Here is a 26,802-nt window from a genome sequence, read left to right as displayed (position 1 = left end):
ATAGAAGTCATATGTTAAGACCAAATTCATATTGAAGAGTATATAAGAAAACATTACATTTATTTGGGGGAATTAGGCTTTTATTTATTTTTTCTTATTTTATGGAAGGATATCTAGGTTTTTTTAATATTTTTTGGGTTTTGAATTTTTCTGAGTTGTTTGTTTTTTGATTGGTTCTTTTTTATACAAGACTGATTTTTCTAATCATTTGTTCTCTGTGAAATGTGTGTGTTTAGGCTGTTGATTTCCAATGTGATCTTTTGTGTATCTAGACTAATTCTAATAATTTTGTATAACTATATATTTTTTTTACTCTAATATTCAAAGGTGATTATGGAAACTTGCGCTTCTAAGTTCTAGATGACAATACAGTCTGATACTAAGAAACTATGATTTGCCTAGAGCATGAATGAACTTCAAGTCAAACATTTTTCTTGATTTTTAACCAATTTACTAATTCCTCCCATATTTTACTGGGATATTCACACTTAGTTGCTTCTTCAAAACACTAAACTCCTACACTTGTGCAGTTTTGATTTGCTTATCAAATTTCAGGACAATGGCGGTTGAACACAAAATAGCTGCACATCATAAGAGGAAGAAGTGCTAGTCTCCTTATGTCAAGCATTCTTTTTTTTTTTTCCAAACAAATAATCGATATTAAGAGATGTGCATTTTGTAACCATACTACAAAACAGCTTAGGGGTTGCAACCATTGAAAACCATTTTTCCAAATTTTTAAGTTAGAGCAAGTTTTATGTCCATTGATTTCAGATTCATAGAGCACATTAGTCAAGATGTGCATGTTTTAATTGATATCCCTCTCAACCTGTATATGTTAATTGGCTCCAAAAAGAGATTTATAATTATATGAAGCTTGATTAGCTAACTGCAAATAGAAACATAGTGTTTCAGTGATATCTTATTCTCAAACTCAGTTTATTGTTTCTAAGATAACACCATGTAAAGATACCATTTGCTGGTTTTATCTGAGTAAAGAGTAACACCATATTAGTGTGATATATCTTCTTGGCATATGGATAGTCTATTTGGACTCACATATGAGAATCTGTAATATTGCCTTCCACTTTGTTTTTGGTAGATCACAATCAATCCACACATGAAGCAAAGAGATTATAAAAAAGAAAGGTAGATTTTGCAATTAGGCAAATTACATTTTCTGTGGTGGAGATGTTGACCATACACCCTTATGTTCCTTATGTGTTTTATGCATTAACCTTATTAAAATGGACTATTTGAGAGAGAAAGCCATCAATATTAGAGAATGGAAGACATCAATTTACCTGGATTCTCATGTGGACAATTCAACTACCACCTATCAACTATTACATCCAAACCTTAGAATAATTCAATCAAATCTTACATTCACACTGTAGTTTTTATAATAAAACTGATGTCATTTTTTTGATTGTATGAGACACATCTAAATGAAGAGCATTGAACTATCAAGGGGATTAACATGCCAAGAAAACGAAGTGAAAAAATGAACATTCAGATCTCTAGGCTGGCAGGTAACAACTGTATTCTTTGGTATTTTGTAAAACTTAGACAATAACTAACTTGTGTCAATTTTATTTTTTTTTTGTATGACACACGTCTAAGTGAAGAACACTGGACTATCAAGGGCATTAGCAGGCCAAGAAAAAGGAAGGGGAAAAAGGATCTGTTGAGACTGGTAGGCTGGCAGGCAAGAACTGTATTCTTTGGTATTTTATAAAACTTAGACTGTAACTCCAAATATAAGCTATACTTGCTATCTCCATTCTAATAAAGAAATTAACAACATGTTCTTTTTATTTTCATATAAGTTACATGTATATGAAGAACACTGGAATCCAGAGGACAAATAGCCAGCTAAAAAATGAAAGGGCCAAAGTAATAAGGTAAGAAGTTGACTCCCTTTGTGAATGTATTGTATTTCAAATAGAGGATTAACATTACTGCCAAATATGAATGCTTTTATAACTAACAAGTTTTTTAATTGGAGAATGTAGAGCAATCTCAAGAAAGGGAAGAACATTAGAAACTAACAGCAACTACTAAAAATATTATTGCTTTGAACAAAAGGAAAAAAAAATTACTTACTATCAAATCATGAAACACACATTCACGACTTCTAATGACTTTCTCATCTGTTCCTTCAAATGCCAAATAGGTACGCACCAGACGCAAACGCATTGCTTTGGAAGTCTGCTGAGGATGGATTTCAGAGCAAAGAATAAACTGGCCAGGCATGGTTAACGCTAAGAAGCTTTTGGGGTGGTTTACAGGGAAGAAGAAGATCGGAAGTGGAAGAACATTAGCACAACCTACCTATTTATATTGTTAAATAGTTGTATTAGAGATGTAAAACCCATGATTAAAAGTTAGGCATGCGCCGGCAAGCAGTAGAAGGACTCTTTGAAACCAATACACAATTATTAGAATTAATATAGATACACAAAAGATCACATTGGAAATCAACAGCCTAAACATACACGTTTCACAGAGAACAAATGATTACAAAACTCAGTCCTGTATAAAAAAAGAACCAATCAAAAAACAAACAAATCAAACAAATTCAAAACCCAAAAAATGTTAAAAAAAACCTAGATATCCTTCCATAAAATAAGAAAAAAAAAAGCCAAAATTCCCTCAAAACAGTTTGGGCGGGATTTGGAGGGCAATTTGATTGGCCAAATCTATGGGCTTTATTATATATAAGACTAGTATTTACACCCGTGCGATGCACGACCATATATATAATATATAGAATATACAATATAATATAATAAAAAGATAATTTTTTTAGGATAATATGAAGAGAATATAATATATGAAAATCTAAAAATTTTGAAACGATAAAAATTAGTAAATTACAATTTTATTACACATTACAAAAAATTTCTTTGTACATAACATTTTTAGTTATACTTAGAATTGGTACATTTTCGCCACAAATCAAATATGAGTATAGAAAGTTACCCGACAATTAAATAAGAATTAATATTTAAATAGGTACTTAACTAAAATAATAAATTTTTAATACAAAGTATTCTAAAATAAAAATTATTAAAAACATCTTAGTAAACAACAAAAGAAATCTATATTCTCATTTATCATTACACCAAAATCAATTAATCTATATATTAATTGCACAATTTGGTATTGTCATATCTTTGAATAACATAATATGATTGGTGAATGCTCTATGACTTCATTATAATATATAGAAGGATAGAATGATATATAAGGAGACAACGGTGTAGTTCTTTCCAGATATGGCGCCTACGTTCTTTACGGCCCCACTGAACGTCAGGTGAGGCACAACCGCACCTAAATAAAATTTGTATGAAGATACTCACAACTACGTGTTTATCTACCGTATATGGTAGAGATCAATAAAAATTTCTATCTTATTAGATGAATATAAAATTCAAGCTGCATGTTGATAGATATTCTATCTAAGCGTTTATAGAAATTAATATCTCCAAAAAAGAGGTTCAATAGCAAGGGTTAAAGAAGAAAATTCATTTACATGAGTTTGAAACTACGAAAAAATGCAGATCTGGGAAAAGATAAGTACATATATTTTTATTAGTTTTTTAACAATTATTTTTTAAATCCATGAATCTAATAAATTATATTTGGATTTTAGAGTTCTAGAAATAGTATTTTCAGAAATACAGTATAAGACAAAGATACTTATAATGCATTAAACTTTTATATTCTAATAAAACAGTATTACCAAATTACCAATTACCAAATATAATAATAATAATAATAATAATAATAATAATAATAATAATAATAAGAAGGGATAAGGGTCAAATAGACCCTCAAACTATATACCAAAGTGCAATTAGACCCTTAAGCTAAAACAACATTCAATTAGACCCTTAAACTTGTTAGATATGTGCAATTAGCTTACTTAACAGGTTACCAAAAGGTAAATTACAACTTTTCTTACATGACATACATTTTTTGTGAAACCTTATTTAAAATTTTTAAAAAATATATTTTTAAAACTAATTAAAAAAACTTTCCATCTGATAAGAAACCTAACTACGTCTTCTCATGAACAACCTCAGCTCCTCTAATCATCACCAAATTAAACCCCGACCTTTTTATTTCATATTTTCTCCATCTTAATTCAATTATTAGTACTGATTCAAAAAAAAAAATAAAAATCAATTATTAGTACAACATAGCAAGCTTTGCTACTGTACGTTTCTTATACTGCAATATATATATATATATATATATATATATATATATATATATATATATATATATATATATATATATATATATATTTGCAGTATAAGAAACAGTAGCATAGCTTGTTCTAGTGGAATGAACTTGTTCAGGATCGAGCGAAGAGAAACTTGAGAGCGTTAAATCGCAAGAAGATTCGCAGATGATGATGGATCAAAGGAATCGCAAGCGCATGATCTTGAACTGGGAATCAGCCAGCGGTCGAGGATGAAGAAGCAAAAGCTTCGTCAGGTGGAAAATTTATTATCATGAGAAGACGTAGATCGAGTTTTATCTCAGATGGAAAGTTTTTTTAAATTAGTTTCTAAAGATTAGCTTTAAAAATAATTTTTTTTTTTTTAATTTTTGAATAAGATTCTACAAAAGATGCATTTTATGTATTAAAAGTTGACAAGTTACCTTTTGATAACCTGTTAAATAAGTTTTTTGCACAAATCTAACAAGTTTAAGAATTTAATTGGATGTTTTTTTAATTTGAAGGTCTAATTGAATTTTAGTATATAGTTAGAGGGTCTATTTGACCCTTATCCCTAATAATAATATAAGTAAGCCGTTTCATCCCGTTCGGCCATTCCCATCTCGGTCTTCACTCTAATCCATGCATTCATTTCCCTTCTCTTTTTCACTAATCCATCCATTCATTTCAAGAAGCTTCGCTCAAAAATCTTCGCTTTTGTGCTTTCCGTTTGCCAGTCAACTACAACACACCATATCACAGCTCCACGATGATTCTCGTGAATCGCAAGAACGTATGGTTTGTTTCTCACAATTTTTTCAATACCCATCTGAGATTTGTAGATTGCAGAGCATTTCCCTTAAATTTATAGGTCGAATCTTGCATAACAAATAGTAGCAGTTGCACCCTAGTTGATATAGTATATTTAAGGCATGAAAAAAGAACTGAATTCTGATGCGAATGATCTGTTTTTTAACAAATAACAGAATATTTATTGATTCATTTGAACTTAAATTTGTCTTTTTTTCCTCAATACGAATGTCTAACTTTTGTTACTTAATTTGATTGTAGGTAATCCAATTTTAGGACTAAAAGATTCAATGAAGCATTGTGAAAAGTTGTTCAATCTGTTCTTTATGGTTTTATATTGTCATGGGATTTCCAGTGTAAGTTTTTTATTCTACCAACATAAAGAGTTAAAACAGTCACTAAATACGTAATTATTTATATCTGCTTTAGAAAAGAAGAATATTGACTGCAAACGGAATATAATTTCAATAGAATATGGACGAAAGAAATAAAAATATGATATCATTCACTGGAAAATCAAATCTGATATCTAATAACCGTAAAAATATGATTTAACGCATTTGAGAAGATAGAAGCACAGTCCTCAATCTCTACCTGTCAGTTTTTTTTCTATCACTATGAATATTGTATTATTTAATCCTACCCAGAGTTCAATAATAAATAACTTTTAATGGATTGAGATAAGGTATTAGAGAAATACCTTTTAATGGGTTGAGCAAACTCGTCCAGATTGATGATGAAGAAGATGAAGTGAAAAGTGCATTATCTGCCCTCAAGCACAAAAGATTGATGGTACTGGAAATCATGAGGTAAACATATATGTTTTGGGCTATTTTCATCAAAATTATTATAAAGATAGATGTTATAGACTATATATGTATGTCATATAATTTATCGGGTCTTAAAAAAATAGTAAAAATTGAAAGAAACAATATTAAACTCAATATTGATGTTTAATGAACTTACCCCCTGAATTAGCTTATATATATGATTAATATATTCATAGTTTTATATAATATATCACTACTGAAAATTATGAAATTTCCGACCACCTGAAACTGATCTTAAATCAAGTCAAAAGCCTTGTTCCGACCACTTTTGGTATCCGGAAAAACCTTTGTTGCTATTTCCGACCACTTTTTGGTATTAACTTGATTTAAGATCACTTTCAGGTGGTCGGAAATTCCATAATTTCTAGTAGTGTATGTAGATAGATTTTAAATTTCACCAATGGTATAATTTTCTATTCTTTGGCTATGAATGTCTCTTGATCTCAATGGCTATGAATGAAATGAAAGAAATGTGTTAGGGATCAAGATACATTTTAATGGAAGAAATATGTCTGTTGAAATTTAAAAGAAATATTTTACGAAATATATATTGAATATATATATATATATATATATATATATATATATATATATATATATATATAATCATAGTTTATATAATATATGTAGATAGATTTTAAATTTCACCAATTGTATGATTTTCTATTCTTTAAAAAAAAAAAAAGAGTTGAAAAAGGATACAGAGATTTACCAAATGTGCAGGTGTAGTGCAACAACTCTTCTGGATATGGAAGCTTCGGCGGCAACACCTCACGCAGAGAATATGGGTCTTGTTCCTCCTCTTCTCGAGGCTCTGTTCTCTACACCATTGCTATGCAGTTGCAGAGAATATTCACTTTCGTTCTTTGTAACTTGGTACGGTTTGTATTGAAGAGAATGTGATGTATATATATGTGTTTAGATATAACTAAGGGTAATAGTTATACTTTTTATTATATTACCAATTATCATTTACCAATTAAAATTAGGGTTACCATTTTACATTTGCTTACCAAAAAATTATATATAGATACCTAATTTGTATTTGAAGAATATATTTACCTAATTTATAATGAATAATATATAATATATAATTTTTATATTTTGATAATTTATTAAATTAGAAAATTATAATATTACATAAATGCCTCTAAGTTTTGGGGGGAAAATTTGGGAAGGAGGATTTTATTTTTATTTAGATATAGATATAGATATAGATATAGATTTGTAATTGTGAGACTACTATGCATGTGTTGACAGTATTATTTTATTTTATTTTTAAAAAAATAAAAATTAAAAATAAGTGCTACTTAGAATTGAAGTAGAATGATCCAAATTAAAGTTCGTTCAAATCCTTATCCTAATTGTTTTGTCCAATTCCAAGAATTCTAGAACTTGTATTAATATTCCTTAGCCAGTCAGGTTTATGAATCCTATAGCTGCATGGTTTCTTGTCTCATATGTTTGCAATAAATTAAATATGAATAATTGTTGTTCAACCAATTTCATAACTCCATGCACGCATTGCATACGTCCTCCCTTTGCATGTAATGGCTCAAATGTCAAAAGCAATGCCGACGGTATCCGATGCATCACCGTCGGTGCCGGAAGATATGGTGGCCGAGATCCTGAGCCGGTTGCCGGTGGAATCATTACTGAGATTCAAGTGCGTCTGCAAGGAGTGGTATCAGCTCATCCAACAAGATGACTTCATCGAAAAGCATCACCGCCACGGCGCCATGAGTTTCTACTATCATAAAGAATACATAAATCAACCCTTTTACTGGCCAGATTGGCGGATTCCTCCGATCCATAAGGATGCGGAGTTCACGTGTATTGATATACAGAAAGGGTTAGTATTAGAGCAAGAGCGCCGTGAAGTTCCCACGGAAAGGCTTCGCATAAGGAATCCGGCAACGAGGCAAACGGTATACCTGCCGGATCTCCGGGTCGGCAACGAACAGCGGACTTGGGTGGTGGCCAGAATGTTCTTCGTCGCAAAAAGCAGTAAGGAATGTAAGGTGATAAGTTTCTCGGATTTGGAAGAATCAGTTTTGTTCGGACGATTTAGAGTACTAACAGTGGGCGTTGATGCAGCGTGGAGACCTCTCAAGAATTCCCCACCAAACTCCATACACTGCATTAGCAAAGCCGGCGGCCTTGGCCGGCACCCGAAGATATACGCTCTGAGTATTGAAAATATTTTTTATGTAGTCGCAATGGACGGCAAAGACAGGAACATTCTGTGGGTGAACTCAGAAGACGAGAGCATTAAAACTGCTGAAATCCCAGAAAATCTCTTCTCAGATTGGAAATTTGTGATGCCAAGAGAATGGAATTCAAAGCTGTCTCTTTTCTACAATGGGGGAATCCGAGATCTAGATCAAATCAACATTTGTGTTTTCGTGAATAACAACAAGAATGAGTGGACTAAAACCCAGACCGTCGATCTTAAATCATTCATCCGTGATTATCCAATCCCGTTCTTCACAGAGGAGAAGAAAATATGGGTGAGAGGGATTAACGGGAAACGGTGGGAGGTAATTTGGATTCCAGATGTAAGCTTATATGGTGTTGTTCCATGGCGTATGAAGGATGAACTAAGCATTAAACCCACAGTTTTGCAGCTAAAAGGAATGGAATCAGACAAGTTTGATGAAGCAATCGGCGCACGTTTTTGGAAGGAAAGAGATATGCCGACCACCACCTCCCAAATTATTTCTGCAATTTCAATCCAAATTAAATCTCTGATGTGAATTCCTAAATTTAGTCATTCAGATTTTGCACATATTAATAACTAGATTACATGGTGAAAATAGAATTTACAATTGACCGTTATCCTTTTTTTTTTTTTTCTCAGAAGTTAGAGACTAAACTATGGACACTTTTATCGAGTTAATTCCAGCAATGGTCCTCCGACTATTGTGATTTTTCAAAATTAGTTTCCGATTTTCAATTTGGACGAAAAGGACATTTGACTTTCTAATTTGTTCCACCAAAGGTCCTTCTGTTAACAATCCGTTTCTTGGCCCTTAGAGGGCAAATGTGTCTTTTCGTTGCTTTCTTCTTCCTCTTAGCCTAGCAGCCTTGGTTTATTTTACCCACAGAAGCAGTCAAAGAACTCCAGTGACATTGTTCTTCCCACATTGACATTATGTATCCATAGATCTGGAGATATTGATAACAAAATATAAATAATCTTGGAGATATTGATCACGACCGACCCAACCGCCAGTCTCGCCCACTCCCTGAGCGCAGCCGCCACTGCGGCCATGGAAGGGGTTCTTGGAATTTGTTTGAACTTTGTATATACCAAAATTAGGACTTGGTCATTGCAAGGCATTGTAATCGAAAGTTACCTACGGACAAACCTTGTTGTTGAAGGCTATAGTTGGCAGTAGATATGAATTAGTGCAATTTTAACTCACAATTAAATCAAAATCACTATCCAAAAAATGCATTAATTACATATAGTTAAATTCTTCTGCTAGATGTCTTATCATCTGACTATGACACTGGAATCAGCAAAAAATGCATTAATTACATATAGTTAAGGTCTTTTGCTGCTAGATGTCTTATCATCTGACTATGACACTGGAATCAGCAGAAGTACGAAAGTCGAGACTTAGAAGACCTTTTGTGAAGCAAATACTAGGTTGACTAGTAGATATATTTTTGACAGAGTCAATACGAGAAATTTTCTTTGAACTTTTCTGAAAAGAGCTGTTAGGCACTTTTCCCAATGACTCCTAACTACAAGTTATCTTCTGAAAATTAAAAGACATGCTTTTTGGACATGCACCGATCAATGACATTCATCTTTATACCAATATAGCCAGGAGATTTTGGCTCTCATTCTCCCGCCCAACAATTAAAGATTTTCCATATATTTTAACCTTTTTATTTTTTTTTAGCTATTTTAGATACTATGATTGTTTTTGTTGGTTTTGGAATCCTATTTTAGAGGATAATCATTCATTTGATTGGTTTTGGGGATGGATTTCGTTTTCCGATTAATTTTTTCTAGGAAACGTGTTATTGTATCTATTTTTTCCTTTTTTTTTTTATAGCTATTTTAGTGGGCATGAGTGTTTTTGTTGGTTTTGGAATCCTATTTTATAGGATAATAATTCAAAAGATTGGTTTTGGGGATGGGTTTCGTTTCCCGATTTCTGTCATAGAGGAAACATATTATATTTGAATAAGAAATCTAGGTTTTATCTACTAAGCTAATCCTCTAATCTTCTAATTTTTCTCTTTCTATAAGTATTCTACTGCTGCGACTCTGCATTATCTCCCTCAGCCGGCTACCAGGTCTTGGAACTATCAGCTCTTCTTCTTTTTCACTCAGCTGTGATGATTACTTACACAGCATAAGTGATGGCTTTCAGTATAAATACACCTGTTTATACAAGCAATTGCACATTGCAACCTTTCAATATTAGTCTATTCGAATCACAAGCTCTTCTTCTTTGATGGCTGGTCAGTTTGTTCTTGCTTCTCAGCTCACTCCACTGTGCAATAGGAAGGCCATTCGAGTTAGGCTGGTGCGAACATATGCTGTTTACGAAAACAGAGAAAACAAGGCGATTAGCAGTCTGGAATGTGTTTTCCATGATGTAGAGGTGTAGTATTTTCGATTTTATTAACATAAAATTTCTTTGTATTTGCTTATGTTCACTACTTTCCAGTTTAATACCTTTGAATGTGTTCATTTAGGGTGTGTTTGTTCATTGTACTATACCTAAGGATCAAGTGCAAAAATGGACCAAATTCAAGGAAGGTTGTGTTTATGGGATAAAGAACTTCCTTTGCATTACTAACTGCTTGAAGTTCAAGACAAGTAATCATCGTTACATACTTAAATTTAAGCATGATACTATGGTTAAGGAGTACAAGAAAGTCAGTTTTCCTAACAAGACTTTTCGTTTAAAATCGATATCTTCCTTGGTTAGGAAGGATGATATTGATGAGAAGATGCTCATAGGTATATTCTTATCTTTAAATACAGACTTTTTAACTTTTAAAACTATCCTTATTTAATACCTAACTATTTGTATTTGTTTTTCTAGATGTGATTGGAAGGGTCACTGAAATCTATTCTCCAGTGGAGAGGGTTGTAGCAGGACAGAGAGCTAGGCTTATTGATTTTGTTTTGGAAGATATCAAGTGAGTGTACATGTTTATATTACATTTCTATGAGTCTAAAAATTTTTATATTACTATTCTTTTTAAAATAAAATTTTCTTTTATTTCTTTTAGTCAAGATCAGATTCAATGTACTCTTTGGGGGGATCATGTGAACAGTTTGCTTCCTATTTATAGCTCAACAGTCACTGAAGAACCAGTGATTGTTTTGCTACAGTTCTGTAGGGCAAAGATCTTCGATAGTATGTGTTCTCTTATTCTTCTACTCCATTGCTCAAGTTTTATTAATTTATTCTTTTATCTTTTAGTGGCATTATCCTGAAATTGCATATTCTTTATTTCTAGATAGAGATGTGCACATATCAACTTCATTTAATGCAACAAAAATTTGGATCAATTAGAAAATGCCAGATTTTGAGGAGTTTAAGAAAAGTTTAAGGTATAAATTATACATTATGTTTCTATTTTTAAATTCCTCAGTTCTTCATTGAATCTATTTACTTTTATTCCTTCTATTCCAGTCTGTCATCTGACAGAACTCCATTAAGAAAGTTGGACTCAAGCTCTAGACTACCTGGATTTAGGCCAAGTCGTAACAGTCTGAGTGATGATATTGTTGTAACTTCTCTAAGTGAGATTTACAACAGGAAGGAGGTAAAAAATTATTTTTTCTCTTTTATTATTATTTTTTTTTAAAATCCAGATGGCTAACTAACTTCTTTTTTTGCTATTACACAGCTATGTGAGTATTGGGTGGCTGTTAGGATTATGGATGTTGACAGTTCAGATGGTTGGTATTACATGTCTTGTAAGGGAACTAACTGTGGGAAAAAGCTAACTCCAAGAGAAGGTTTGATGTACTGCTCTAAGTGTGACCGTAGCTGGCATGAGGGGGCTGTCAAGTATAAGGTGGTTGTTCGTGTAACCGGCAGTACATGTGAAGCACCTATGCTCATTTGGGATAAGGAATGTTATGATTTGGTTGGTGTTTCAGCTTCATCCCTAAGAGAGAAGTATGCTGAGGTGAGAATGGTTTGTGTACTCTAATTTGGGATTGGTAATGCTATAGATGTTCCTATGTTTATTTCCTTAAAATTGTTTTTTCTCAGAATGCAAAAGGTTGGATCCCACCTGAGTTGCAGTCTATTTGTGGGATGCCTATACTATTTAGGATTTCTATGAAGAAAGATCAAGTGGACAGTCTCAGCTCTGCATTTGGGGTGTTAGGGTTCTGTAGACAAGCTGACATTGTTTCAAAACACTGTGGGGTTATAGACTGTGATTTAGATGCAACATAACAAGCTCATGAGGTTTAATTGTTTTCCTATTTAAACTGTTTTCTTCTTTATAAAATTGAATAACACTATGTGTATTATTCAATTTTTTTCAGGATACATTTGGTCTGGATGACTTTGGTGATTTTGAAATGGTTGGATTTGATGAAGGTGGTTCTTCTGGAAATGTTGCAAGCACACTTAAGAGGTCTCTAATTGATGAGTTCAATCAGTTTGATGACTCTAAGAGACTAAGACTTCAGTGATTAAGTTGGAAAAAATGTGATGCAATTGCGGTTTCTATTCTATTTAGCACACTGAAGAGGTCTCTAATGGATGAAGTCAACCTGCCTTCCTACTATAATAGACCTACTATTTCAGTCTATAAGTTGGTAAAAATGTAATGCTTTTGCGGTTTCTATGCTATGTTTTGTAATGTTTCCCTAATGGGGTCAGTCTATGTACTACTTTCCAATTATGTCTTATGTTTTGGGACTCTAAGGACAATATGAATATTATGTCTACTTATTTTAGTTTGTATTTCTATTCTCAAGTTTATTTTACTTATATTTCCAGTTTAAATAGTACCAGCTAATGGGGTGGTTTTAGTTGTACATAACTTTTCATTTAATTATGCTTTATGAATTATATCTTCATTTGATAACTCTATCTAGAATTAGATAATTAAATACATATTAATGAAGTTATAACATCATAAGTAAATGTAAAATCTTTTGTATTATTTGAAAACAAACTTACTTATTGAGTCTTGCTAGATATTTGATGCGAACTGTTTTGTTATACTGAGATCCAGATCCAGATCCAGGTCTCTTTGTATCTGAAAACAACTGCAAATATAAACTATCAATGTCTTGCTACTTTTTAAAAAAAGGTTGTCTATCTGTGTACTAAATTACAACTTATGAAGTAAAAATAGAAGTATTAATAAGTTAAGTTGGCATGATCAAATAAAATTACAATACAGTACTAAATTTACTCAATTAGTAAATAGATTTCAATCACAAAATGACAAAAGCTTACAGATCTAAGCTGGAGTGATGGCATGGAGTATTTCAGGTTTTTCAAAAGGTTCTAGATTAGTTTTTTAGTACACTAATGACCATGAGTTACAAATCTAAGTTGGAGTCATGATTTCCTAACTTAGTGTTGTATTAATAGTATCTGTTGAACCTTTAATCCTATTTATTTAACTAAACTTAGTACATGTGTTATACATTCAAAGTCAATAGTTTATGTAAAAACAGTTTTAAGCTATAAGTAAACAGAAAAAAAAAAAAATCAGATTTTAGTGTGAAAGAATAGTACTAGGTTAGAATCATAGTATGCAAGGATTTAATTTGGGATTTACAATTGAAGCCTAATAGCTTGACAACAGTTATTATACAAAACCTTGGAAATTTGCATTTGATTAAGGCACTTTTATTTGTTGAAATCAAAGTGCCTATATCTAATGCAAATTTCAATACTTGCATTATTTAAGATATTATGAAAGTATTTGGGTAGGGATTTACAGTTGAAACCAAATAGTTTGACAACAGTCTATATATAATTTTTAGGCTCATTTGCCTAATAGAAAAAAATAAAAATTTGATCACTGTTATCAATGAAGCAAAATGTTGAAATTAAAAACTAACGACTAATTAACCATTATGTATAAATTCAATTCAGATATGACTAGACTTTGTATTTGTAATAAAAATCAATGAGTTTATAGATGAACAAATGTATAATGTATGGCAGATGTCATGAGTTTGATACTCAATTTGTAAACTCATTTAAAAATGTGATATTACTAATCTGTAAACTCAATTAAAAATGATAAATGCATAAAACCATGTATAAAGATCAAGCCAAAATTTGATCTTATAAACTGATAACCAATTAAACAATATTGGGAAAATAAAATCAACTATCAGTACACTGTTACATTCCCAATAAAAATGAAATTCAAATCTAACAAAAGGCTATAAAATAGTAATCATTTACAAGTATTCATGAGAGTTGTGCTAGGGTAATCAAATGCTATTGCCACTATAAATAAAGATCCAACACTTGGAAGATCAATTCAAACTGCAGGTTCTGTGTAACTGTATATGCAAAGCATAAACTTAAACAAACATGAGAAAGTTAGAAAAATCTACTACAATTGGTTGCAAGAGAAAGTATGGGATTTCAAACAAAGGTATGAAAGCATTTTATATTACACTACAGTTTATAAATACAAGTTTCATATAAATACTTAAAATCACATCAATTAATGCCTAAACAAGTAAAAGAATTAATAAATATATAGCTAAAGCAAAAAAAAAAAAAAAAAAAAAAAATTGTCCAAGAACTGTAATATTGGCAAATTATACTTATCTTTGATGATGTGTAGTTTTCGTTCTGTTTTGAAGAGTACTGCCAATTTGGTTTTCTTCAATCGCATTATATTTTTCTTCTCAGGCTTAGTTTTGTTTATCTACAATAAATTAGATCTCACATGCGAACAAAATAGGTTTGTGGTTAATTAGAATAACACATATTTCAAAATAACATAATTTAAATACAACTAACAAAATCTGAAGAAAAATACTGGAATATTTAAGTGAGAATTTATTTTTTACAATTAGAGAAAAACTTATATTTTTTAGAGCTCAAATCCTCTTTATTTTCGTTTTCCAGATTCGAAATTGATTTGCATGCGTATAAATTGGTTAGGGTTTGCGGTTAATTAGAAAAAATATATATACATAAATGACATAAAATAGAGAAAAATAGGTATTGTATAATCTTCCCTCCATAGTGTTCGAACATGATATCTGGAAATCGACCGAGATTTGGGTAGAACAGTGGGTAAAAATATATAGATAACTGAAATTGGTTAGGATTTTTATTTAATTAGATAAAAATATATAGATAACTGAAAGAAATTAGAATTAAATTACCATGTATTGTAGATTCTTGCCTCCATAGTGTTCGAAAATGTATCTGCAAATCGAATCAGATTTGTGTAGAACAATGTGGGTAAATTCTCTAATGGTTTTGGAATGGTGAAATGAAGGATTTTTAAAGTGATTTTGGTAGTATGGAAGTCGGATTGTAGTTTCGAGTTGGTATTTTTGCTTGGTTTCCTTCTTCGTCGATGGAGGTAGGCTTAGGGCAGAGCTACGAGAGAGACAGCGAGGAAATGGGGCGGTAGGGTTGTACTGACTCGGGTTTGGGGGGTTTTATATGGTGGGCTATGTTTGGGTCGAGTTTTATAAGATCTGTTGGGCCAGTGTTTTGGGTATAATATATGTATCTAATAATATATATTCAGATAGATTGGCCCAGTTATACAAAATAATTTTAATAATAAAATATAGTTTTAAATATAAATTTATATATATTAACTTTTTAATTTGTTTAATTGTGGATATTTATATAATTTGGAGTATAAATTTGAACCAGGTTATTGAATTTTTTTTACACATTAATCTTTATTGATTTTTTAAATTCTGTGTGTATATAATTTTTTTTTTTTAATCTCATAAGAATATTATAATGTTTCATTTCAATAAATTTTATAACTGTTTGTTATATTATTATTGTAGTTTTTTCTTTCTTTGCGTATTCATTAAATTGTGAAATACATATTTAGAATGGACGTATTTGATATATTACGTTGATATTAAAAACAAATTGTAAATATAGCATTATATATATATATATATATATATATATATATATATATATATATATATATATATTGTTGGACAATTTTAAATATATAATGTCCTCGCAAGTGCACGAGTCAGTGTAGTGGTAGTGTGCAAAGGCAAGGGTCGAACCCAAGAGAAAGTTGATATGATGCAATTTAATAAATTGAAATTGATTAAATTAACAATTTAAAGTACTAGAAACAAATAATATCAATAATTAAGATTAGAATAAACTTAAATCCGAAGTAACTGAATCAAAATGTAACTTGATAATTTAAGGTGTCTAAAGCTAATTAGAATTCAAAATGTCAAAGAATAAAGATCAATAGAACTCAGGAAGCTATGGAATAAAATTAAACAAAGAAACCAGAATATCAAATTAACAGTTAAAGTTGGAAAAAGCTAAACACAACAATTTTAACACATTATAAGATAAACATAATTGACCGATAAAAATAAAAACTTGATTCAATGCAAAATTCTCATGATAATGAAGTCATTTTCTTAGGCAAATTAAACCAGCAGAACATTACAACCTCAATTCACTAATCACTTTTTATCAAATAAACAAAAGAACTTTAATGGTAATTAAAATTGCTATGCTAATTAGAGAAAAAGAATAAACAAAGGCGAGAATATGAATGAGAAGACAAGAAGAATTTGTGTGCCTATTACGAAGCTATGGCCGAAAGCTTTTGAATTAAACTAAGCAAATACTCTACAGAATTGCAATAGCAAATTAATGGAAGGAAAAAAAAAAAAGGAAAAATACGTGTGCCAATTAACAGTTGCTGTCCAGAAATTTGATTTGCTTTGCCAAAGGTGTTGAATGATAAACTTCTTGCTTTAGTAAAGCCAAATTCAATGATAATCCAGAGCTTGCTTACTGCCGTCCAAGGAACTACCGCCAGGAAGAATTCAAGCCACTGTTGGACGGAAATCGTCGCCGCCAAGCACTGCCCACCGGAAATCTCCGGCTTTTGGTGAAGAACAAAACCGCCTCCGGAATTGTTCCGGAGTTAAAAACGGATGGTGGGTGGTAATTCGTGGTGAAATTCCGTTGTCAGTGATGAAGGTGATAAATGGCTGTGAGGAGGTTCGCTGAAGATCTTAGACCGAACTTTATTTATAGCCTTCGACTGCTTCTCCTTACACTATTCAATTCTTGGCATAGATGTCGCAGGAGAATGAGGATCGACTCTTCTTTCGGGTCTTTAACTGACTGGACCGAATCTTCGTTAGGATGGGATGAAGTTGCGCCTCTCTCATATTTTATTAATTAAAGTCCTGATCCTAACAAAATGGACAGATCTAATCTAATCTAATCTGATAATCTAATAATAATAATAATAATAATAATAATAATAATAATAATAATAATAATAATCTTATTAAATTGGGGTTAAGGAATTATTGTTCTAATATAATTCAAATAATAGACAGATTTAATAAAAATAATCTTAAAATAGATTAATATTAACAAAACTACTTATGTCAATAATAAATAAAATTAGATAAAAATTAATCAATTATTTGCAGCTTAACTATAAAAAATTATTTAAAATAACAACAAAAATAATGTTTATCAAATCTTCCCACACTTATTTATTTGCTTGTCCTCAAGCAAAAACATTATTAACAAGAAAAGAGATTAAAATAAAAGCAAGTATTAGATCGAGTTGTACCCAAATAGCCTTTCAAATTTATTTGCCTCATCAATGCAAAATTAAAGTCAACTCAAAGAGTGCATAAAATAATTGATTAGAAATTAAAATCTTTAGCAACTAAAATAAATATAAAACTTGTGCTCGTATGCTAATACCCCTTATATGAGCTATACAAAATCTCAATAAAGTAAATACGAAAATTTCACAAAATATAACCTAAACCAAATTCGAAAACATTCTATCACAGTGCAGGTACAAAACATGAAGGAAACAAGGATCGAGACATTTATTAAAATTAAAATGCAATTTGCTCGTCTCTTTCAAAGTTCACTCATTATTTTTCTATTTTGACTTTTTTCCAAAGAGAACTTCCCCAAAAACCTCGCCATTTTACGCCAGACTTGTTTGGGTTTTCATTTTTGTGTGTACTCATAAACCAGACCACAACACTTATTGATTTATTTATTATACATGTGTATAGATGGCTGATTCAGCGGAGTAGAATCTCTTAGATTTGCAAAATAAATAACTTAATAACCGAACACTCTCATTTATTTTTATTTTATTTTTTTTAAATCATTTTTATAATCTTTTCTTTTCACCTCACTTATGTCATAAAGATGATCCTTGAACCAACACACTACACCACAATTTATAGCACTCAAGAATTTATTTAAGAATTTGAAAAAGGAAAAATAAAGTGAAAGATGCATATAAACTACTAAAGAAATTGTACAGAACACATAAAGGTATTTCCTATTCTATTTATGTTTTATTTTTTTTTTTTTGTTTTTTGATTTTTTTGGTTTTTTTTGAAACAGAGATATTCAAAAATATAAGAATAGAGATTAACAACTAGTCAAATGCACTATACATACTAAGAGTTGACAAAAATATGCATAATTTTCATCATAGGCTAGTCAAAAGGCTTATTGGGTAAAGGCTCAAGTTCTTATTATTTTTAAAAGTATTTTTTTTTTTAATTTTTTTTTAAAGAGATTGACAAATATTTCAAAATAGAAATCTCCTCCCCACACTTATTTCAAACATTGTCCGCAATGTTGAGAACAAACAAAAAGTATAAGAGAAACACAAACAACATGAAAATAAAGGAGAAAAGGGGAAGAGAATTGGGTTGCCTCACAATAGCGCTTCAGTTATTGTCTGTAGCTGGACAACATGGGCATTTAGAGTCCTGTAACTCTATCTGTTCAATACTCAAGACTGAGGGATCACCCTCGAGGTACTGTTTTAGTCGTTGCCCATTTACCTTAAAATTTTCACCTGTGTCTGGATTTTCAATCTCGCAGGCACCATGAGAAAATACTTCACGTACCACAAAAGGCCATGTCCACCTAGATTTTAACTTACCTGGAAACAATCTCAAACGAGAGTTAAATAACAAAACTTTCATCCCAGGTTCAAAATATTTCCTCAAAATAAATTTATCATGGTAAGCTTTAGTCCTTTCTTTATAGATTTTTGAGTTTTCATAGGCCTCATTCCTTATTTCATCTAATTCATTTAAATTCAATTTTCTTATTCCACCAGCCCGCTGCAAATCAAAATTTAAGAATTTAATAGCCCAATAGGCTTTGTGTTCTAACTCTACTGGCAAATGACAAGCCTTCCCAAATACCAACCTGTATGGGCTCATGCCAATTGGAGTCTTGTAGGCTGTCCTGTAAGCCCACAGTGCATCATTCAATTTGATTGCCCAATCCTTCCGGGAAGGATTCACTGTTTTTTCCAGTATTCCTTTGATTTGTCTGTTACTCACCTCTACTTGACCAGAGGTTTGTGGATGGTATGGAGTAGCTACTTTATGAGTAATGCCATATTTTTTCAAAAGACCTGCAAAAAGTTTATTACAGAAGTGGGTACCTTCATCGCTAATAATAGCTCTGGGTGTCCCAAACCTGGCAAAAATATCTTTCAGAAATTTCAAAACAACTTTACTATCATTTGTCCTAGTAGCTACAGCTTCAACCCATTTTGATACATAATCAACAGCCACAAGAATATAATTATAACCAAAGGAAGTAGGAAACGGCCCCATGAAATCAATTCCCCAAACATCAAACAGGTCAACAACTAGAATATTTGAGAGAGGCATTTCATGACGCTTACTTATATTACCAGTCCTCTGGCATCTATCACACTTAGCACAAAATTCATACGCATCCTTGAACAAAGTGGGCCAATAAAAACCGGACTGCAAAACTTTCGATGCAGTTTTCTTCCTACTAAAATGTCCTCCGCAATTTAAAGTGTGACTGTGATTCAAAATATTTTGCTGTTCAAACTCAGGAATACACCTTCTAATTATTTGATCAGGACAAATTTTAAACAAATAAGGCTCATCCCAAAAAAAATATTTTGCTTTGGAAAGAAAATGTTTTTTTCCTTGTGAATTTAAGCTTGGGTGAAATTGACCCGAGACTAAATAATTCACGATGTCAGCATACCAAGGTTCTGTATTCTGTAAAGAAAGCAATTGTTCACCTGGGAACATGTCATTGATAGGAATATCAGAATTAGAACAATTATTAGCTACTTCGGGTAAACGAGACAGATGGTCAGCTACCACATTCTCGCACCCTTTCTTGTCCTTGATAGTTAAATCAAACTCTTGCAACAACAAAATCCATCTTATTAGTCTAGGTTTAGCATCTTTTTTAGCCAACAAAAATTTTAGAGCAGAATGATCAGAATAAACAATCACCTTAGAACCAATCAAGTAAGAACGAAATTTTTCTAATGCAAAGACTATAGCCAACAACTCCTTTTCAGTAGTTGTATAGTTAGCCTGGGCATTATCCAAAGTTCTACTCGCATAATGAATCACATAAGGCATCTTATTAATTCTTTGTCCTAAAACAGCGCCTATGGCATAATCAGATGCATCACAGATTATTTCAAAAGGAAACTCCCAATTAGGTGCAGTAAGAATGGGAGCGGAAGTTAATTTTTCTTTCAAAAAATTAAAAGCAGATAAGCATTCATCATCAAATTTGAAAACAACATCTTTTGCAAGCAGGCTACATAAAGGCCTACAAATTTTTGAAAAGTCTTTTATGAAACGCCTGTAAAAACCTGCATGACCAAGAAAACTTCGCACTTCTTTAACAGATGTAGGGGGAGGTAATTTAGAAATAACATCAATTTTAGCCTTATCAACCTCTATGCCCCTGTCAGAAATTATGTGCCCTAGAACAATGCCCTCTTTAACCATGAAATTACTTTTTTCCCAACTCAAAGTTAAGTTCATTTTAACACATCTTTCAAGCACAGAAGATAAATGAGCAAGGCAATCATCAAAAGAATCACCAAATAGAGAAAAATCATCCATAAATACTTCAACATATCTTTCAATCATATCAGAAAATATTGACATCATACACCTTTGGAAGGTTGCAGGTGCATTACATAACCCAAATGACATTCTGCGATAAGCAAAAGTGCCAAAGGGACATGTAAACGTCATTTTTTCTTGATCTTCAGGTGCAATAGGAATCTGAAAATAACCTTGAAAGCCATCAAGAAAACAATAATAAGCATGCCCAGCTAATCTTTCTAACATTTGATCAATAAAGGGCAAAGGAAAATGATCTTTTTTAGTTGCGGCATTTAATTTTCTGTAATCTATACACATGCGCCACCCAGTTACTGTTCTCGTTGGGATCAATTCATTTTTTTCATTAGTGACCACCGTAATTCCAGATTTTTTTGGCACTACATGAATTGGACTTACCCATTTACTGTCTGAAATTGGGTAAATAATACCCGAGTCCAACAACTTTAGAACTTCTGCGCGTACAACCTCCTTCATGTTTGGATTTAACCTGCGCTGAGGTTGACGGACAGGAGTTGCTCCTTCTTCAAGTAGGATCCGGTGCATACACACCGTTGGACTTATTCCCTTAATATCACCTACTGTCCAACCAATTGCACTTTTATATTTTTGTAAAACTTCTAGTAGACTTGTTTCTTGCTCAAGTGAAAGATTAGAAGCAATTATTACAGGATAAGTATTATTTGGACCTAAAAAAGCATATTTCAAAGAATTAGGAAGAGGTTTTAGTTCAAGCTTGGGTGGAACTTCAGCTTCAATTGAAGAATGGTATACTTCTTTGGTTTGCTCCAAACAGCTTGTAACTGAACCTCCTTCACCATTCCCCTCCTTTATTGGGCTTTGGCCAGGTTGGACTTCATCAGCCTCAATCTCTTCGACCTTCAATGGATATGCATCTAAAAACTCAGCAGAAATTATTGAATCTAAAACATCTACAGCAAAACAATGACTAGTATCGTTTTCAGGCAACTTCATTGATTTCAGAATGGAAAATTCAACAGTCTCATCAAGGATAGACATAGTTAATTTTCCATTTTGGACATCAATCATTGTTTTTGCTGTGGCCATGAAAGGTCGGCCAAGCAGAATGGGCATGTCCTGCTTATGATTACAGTCCTTATTTATGTCTAACACAACAAAATCAGCAGGAATTATTAATTTATCAACTTGGACCAGAACGTCTTCTACAATGCCCCTAGGATATCTAACAGAGCGATCAGCAAGCTCGAGGGACATTGTAGTAGATTTCAATTTATCCAAACCCAATTGCAAATAGACATAATATGGCATCAAGTTAATGCTCGCCCCTAAATCAAGCATTGCCTTTTCTTTCTTAGAATTCCCCACTGCAATAGTTATTATGAAACTACCGGGGTCTTCTAATTTTGGGGGCAAGTCAGTTTGTAAAACAGCGCTGACAGTTCTAGACATGAAAACTTTTTCATTATGTTCATACCTACGCTTTCTAGTGTTCAGTTCTTTCAAAAACTTAGCATAGGCAGGCATATTTTTAATCATGTCTAACAAAGGCAAATTCACATGCACTTTTGACAACAAATCATAAATTTCAGAAAATGATTTATCAAATTTTGAATTTTTCAATCTACCAGGAAATGGAACTGAAGGAACATAAGGCTTAGGGGGCACATAAGGGTCAACGGATTTATGCAACTTGGGTTCATCCTTATTAACATCATCAACATGTAAGTTTTCAACTATTTCGGCTGGTCGAGAAGTGGTATTCGCATTATTTTTAATAACTTTACCACTTCTTAAAACAGTCATAACCTTAGCTTTCTCAGGTTGACTAGGTAACTTACCTGGTACATGGCTTTGCATAGATTCGGCGATTTTCCCCACTTGTACTTCCAATTTTCTCATGGAAGCTTCAACTTGTTGAAACCGCTGCTCACTAGCTTCCTGCCGTTTATTGCAAACCTGTATAAAATTGTGCAAAGCATCCTCCACAGATGGTTTTTTGGGTTGAGGCGGAGCAGTTGGTTGAAAATTATTTTGGTTATTACCCCAAGATAAATTAGGGTGATTTTTCCAACCCGGATTATAAGAATTGGAGTATGGGTCATTTCTCAGCCTCTGATTAAAACTGTTCATTGCATTAGCTTGCTCAACATTGTCATTTCCTTCAATCATAGCTGCATTCTTTTGGTTCATACTCATCATGGAACACATGCTTGTCATTTGTTTTGTTAACTCAGACATATAAGTCGTCAATTCAGGATTTGAGCTAACTTCATACAAACCTGGTGTCCGTCCCCTTATGCTCTTTTGTTGGGAGTTTGCTCCTAGCATTTCATACAAAGCTAAGGTTTCCTCCGCAGTTTTTTCTCCCATGGCACCTCCAGCCGCATTATCAACTATCGATTGACAGGCTTGGGTCAAACCATCATAGAAGGTTTGGTTTTGCAGCTCCAATGGGTAACCATGATGGGGGAATTGAATGAGCAACATCTTGAACCTTTCCCATGCCTCATGGAACGGTTCGCCCTCAACTTGCGAGAAAGTTGCAATTTTCCTTCTTAATTCCGCAGTTTTAGCATGAGAATAGAATTTACTTATGAATTTATTGTACACTTCTGGCCATGTTCGAAGGGAACCTGGTGTGAGAGACATGAACCATGTCCTTGCTGCATCTTTCAAGGTGTACGGGAAACACCTCATTCTCAATTCATCCTCCGTCAAGTCATTCAACGGAAAGTTTTGTACTATCCCGTAGAAATCCCGGATGAAGGTAAGGGCATCCTCGGTCGCCGAGCCGTGAAAAGAAGGCAATTGACTATAGTGGACCGTCTTAAGCTCATAATTTCTTCCTGCATTGGTAAGCACTATACAAGAAGGTGAATTGCCTACTTGGGGCCTACCAAAGTCTTTCATCAGCCTAGGGTTGGGCCTGGGGTTGGGGTTAGGATTGGGGTTAGGGTTAGGGTTAGCTGGAGGAAGTGCATCCATAGTTGTGGTTGTTTCTTGTGGTTCAAAAACTGGATTTTCAAAAACTAATACTTTTTTCTTTCTCCTATTAATATGGTCGTCTAAAGGTAACAATTTAGGGTTTAAAGAACGACGACCCTGCATAAAATAAATAAATAAAATAACAAAGATAAATAAACTCAAACAAATAAATAAATAAGATAATGAATAAAGAGTAAAACGGAAATAGAGAAAACTAAACACTTATTAAGTACTTTTTTACTTTTTTTTTTTAGGTAATGGTAAGTAAAGGGGGAAAAACAATTACTAAGAAAAAGGAAAACAAAATAAAAATAAATCAAGGGATAGGGAAAACAAAAACAGATATAAAACAATATTTTATTGAATTGAATACTAAACAATTATTGAAAAAGTGAAAAGAAAAAAGGAAAAAGGAATCAAATTGCACAGTAAACAAACTAGAATCAATATGAATCAGAAAGTCAAATAACAATCAAATCAAAAAAGTCGGAACATGAATTAGAAACAATTTCTAACTCTGTATTTTAAGTCTAATATTACCAACCGATTAAAGAAATTAATACAAAATATTAACGATAAACTAATCACGCCCTAAAATCAAACAATTTAGTAAAAATCAGTAATTAAAATTAATAAATAAAATAAACAGCAACTAAGCTTAGAATTTGGGAATTGATTAAATAAAAAGTGTTCACAATTTGGGAATTGAAAATTAAAGCAAAAGAGTACTGCAATTAAACGGAAGGAAACAAACAAAGACCAGAAAAATCAATTTGCAAAGTTTTAGAAATTAACCCTTTAGCAATTTGATATATATAAACTAATAAAAACCACTGCCAACATGCAATTGAATTCTAAAACCTGGGAAGTGAAAAAAAATGCCAAAGCTAAATTGTTGTTGCTGCCGTTCAGAAAAGGATTTGTGCTGAAATTAGACTAATGAGCAAACAAGATTAAACTGTAAGAAGGAAACAAAAAAAAAAAAAAAAAAAAAAAAAAAAAAAACAACTACTAAAAAAATAAAAATAAATTGCAACGTAAACAAATTTCCCCGACAACGGCGCCAAAAATTGTTGGACAATTTTAAATATATAATGTCCTCGCAAGTGCACGAGTCAGTGTAGTGGTAGTGTGCAAAGGCAAGGGTCGAACCCAAGAGGAAGTTGATATGATACAATTTAATAAATTGAAATTGATTAAATTAACAATTTAAAGTACTAGAAACAAATAATATCAATAATTAAGATTAGAATAAACTTAAATCCAAAGTAACTGAATCAAAATGTAACTTGATAATTTAAGGTGTCTAAAGCTAATTAGAATTCAAAATGTCAAAGAATAAAGATCAATAAAACTCAGGAAGCTAAGGAATAAAATTAAACAAAGAAACCAGAATATCAAATTAACAGTTAAAGTTGGAAAAAGCTAAACACAACAATCTTAACACATTATAAGATAAACATAATTGACCGATAAAAATAAAAACTTGATTCAATGCAAAATTCTCATGATAATGAAGTCATTTTCTTAGGCAAATTAAACCAGCAGAACATTACAACCTCAATTCACTAATCACTTTTTATCAAATAAACAAAAGAACTTTAATGGTAATTAAAATTGCTATGCTAATTAGAGAAAAAGAATAAACAAAGGCGAGAATATGAATGAGAAGACAAGAAGAATTTGTGTGCCTATTACGAAGCTATGGCCGAAAGCTTTTGAATTAAACTAAGCAAATACTCTACAGAATTGCAATAGCAAATTAATGGAAGGAAAAAAAAAAAAAGGAAAAATACGTGTGCCAATTAACAGTTGTTGTCCAGAAATTTGATTTGCTTTGCCAAAGGTGTTGAATGATAAACTTCTTGCTTTAGTAAAGCCAAATTCAATGATAATCCAGAGCTTGCTTACTGCCGTCCAAGGAACTACCGCCAGGAAGAATTCAAGCCACTGTTGGACGGAAATCGTCGCCGCCAAGCACTGCCCACCGGAAATCTCCGGCTTTTGGTGAAGAACAAAACCGCCTCCGGAATTGTTCCGGAGTTAAAAACGGATGGTGGGTGGTAATTCGTGGTGAAATTCCGTTGTCAGTGATGAAGGTGATAAATGGCTGTGAGGAGGTTCGCTGAAGATCTTAGACCGAACTTTATTTATAGCCTTCGACTGCTTCTCCTTACACTATTCAATTCTTGGCATAGATGTCGCAGGAGAATGAGGATCGGCTCTTCTTTCGGGTCTTTAGCTGACTGGACCGAATCTTCGTTAGGATGGGATGAAGTTGCGCCTCTCTCATATTTTATTAATTAAAGTCCTGATCCTAACAAAATGGACAGATCTAATCTAATCTAATCTGATAATCTAATAATAATAATAATAATAATAATAATAATAATCTTATTAAATTGGGGTTAAGGAATTATTGTTCTAATATAATTCAAATAATAGACAGATTTAATAAAAATAATCTTAAAATAGATTAATATTAACAAAACTACTTATGTCAATAATAAATAAAATTAGATAAAAATTAATCAATTATTTGCAGCTTAACTATAAAAAATTATTTAAAATAACAACAAAAATAATGTTTATCATATATATATATATATATATATATATATATATATATATATATATATATATATATATATATATATATATATATATATATATGGTTCATATCAGTATTCTACTAAGAAACGAATCAACACTTAGTCAAAGATTTTTGTTGAAATAATTTATAAAACAGACAAAAAATATATAGATGAGAAGTATAAAAAATTAAAGCAAACTTATCTTTTTCGTATATATTT

The 26,802-nt window shown here is 32.0% G+C and overlaps 1 protein-coding gene and 1 long non-coding RNA gene across 2 annotated transcripts; one reads left to right on the top strand and one right to left on the bottom strand.

Moving 5' to 3' along the window:
- Positions 1-7,424: 7,424 nt before the first annotated feature.
- Positions 7,425-8,630, top strand: LOC109155855 (putative F-box protein At3g52320). Its single transcript, XM_019303533.1, has one exon. The coding sequence runs from the start codon at positions 7,425-7,427 to the stop codon at positions 8,628-8,630; it is 1,206 nt and encodes a 401-aa protein (XP_019159078.1).
- Positions 8,631-10,052: 1,422 nt separating this feature from the next.
- On the bottom strand, positions 10,053-13,307 carry LOC109154823. The gene is made up of 2 exons (XR_002049797.1): positions 13,056-13,307; positions 10,053-10,434 (listed from the first exon to the last, which is right to left on the bottom strand). It is a non-coding gene; the product is annotated as an uncharacterized LOC109154823 (long non-coding RNA).
- Positions 13,308-26,802: the final 13,495 nt, after the last annotated feature.

The sequence above is a fragment of the Ipomoea nil genome, unplaced genomic scaffold, assembly GCF_001879475.1.
Source record: "Ipomoea nil cultivar Tokyo-kokei standard unplaced genomic scaffold, Asagao_1.1 scaffold0276, whole genome shotgun sequence".
NCBI classification, from domain to species: domain Eukaryota; kingdom Viridiplantae; phylum Streptophyta; class Magnoliopsida; order Solanales; family Convolvulaceae; genus Ipomoea; species Ipomoea nil.
The sequence above is the reverse complement of the archived record's forward strand: the minus strand, read 5'-3'. Positions and strand labels throughout refer to the sequence as shown.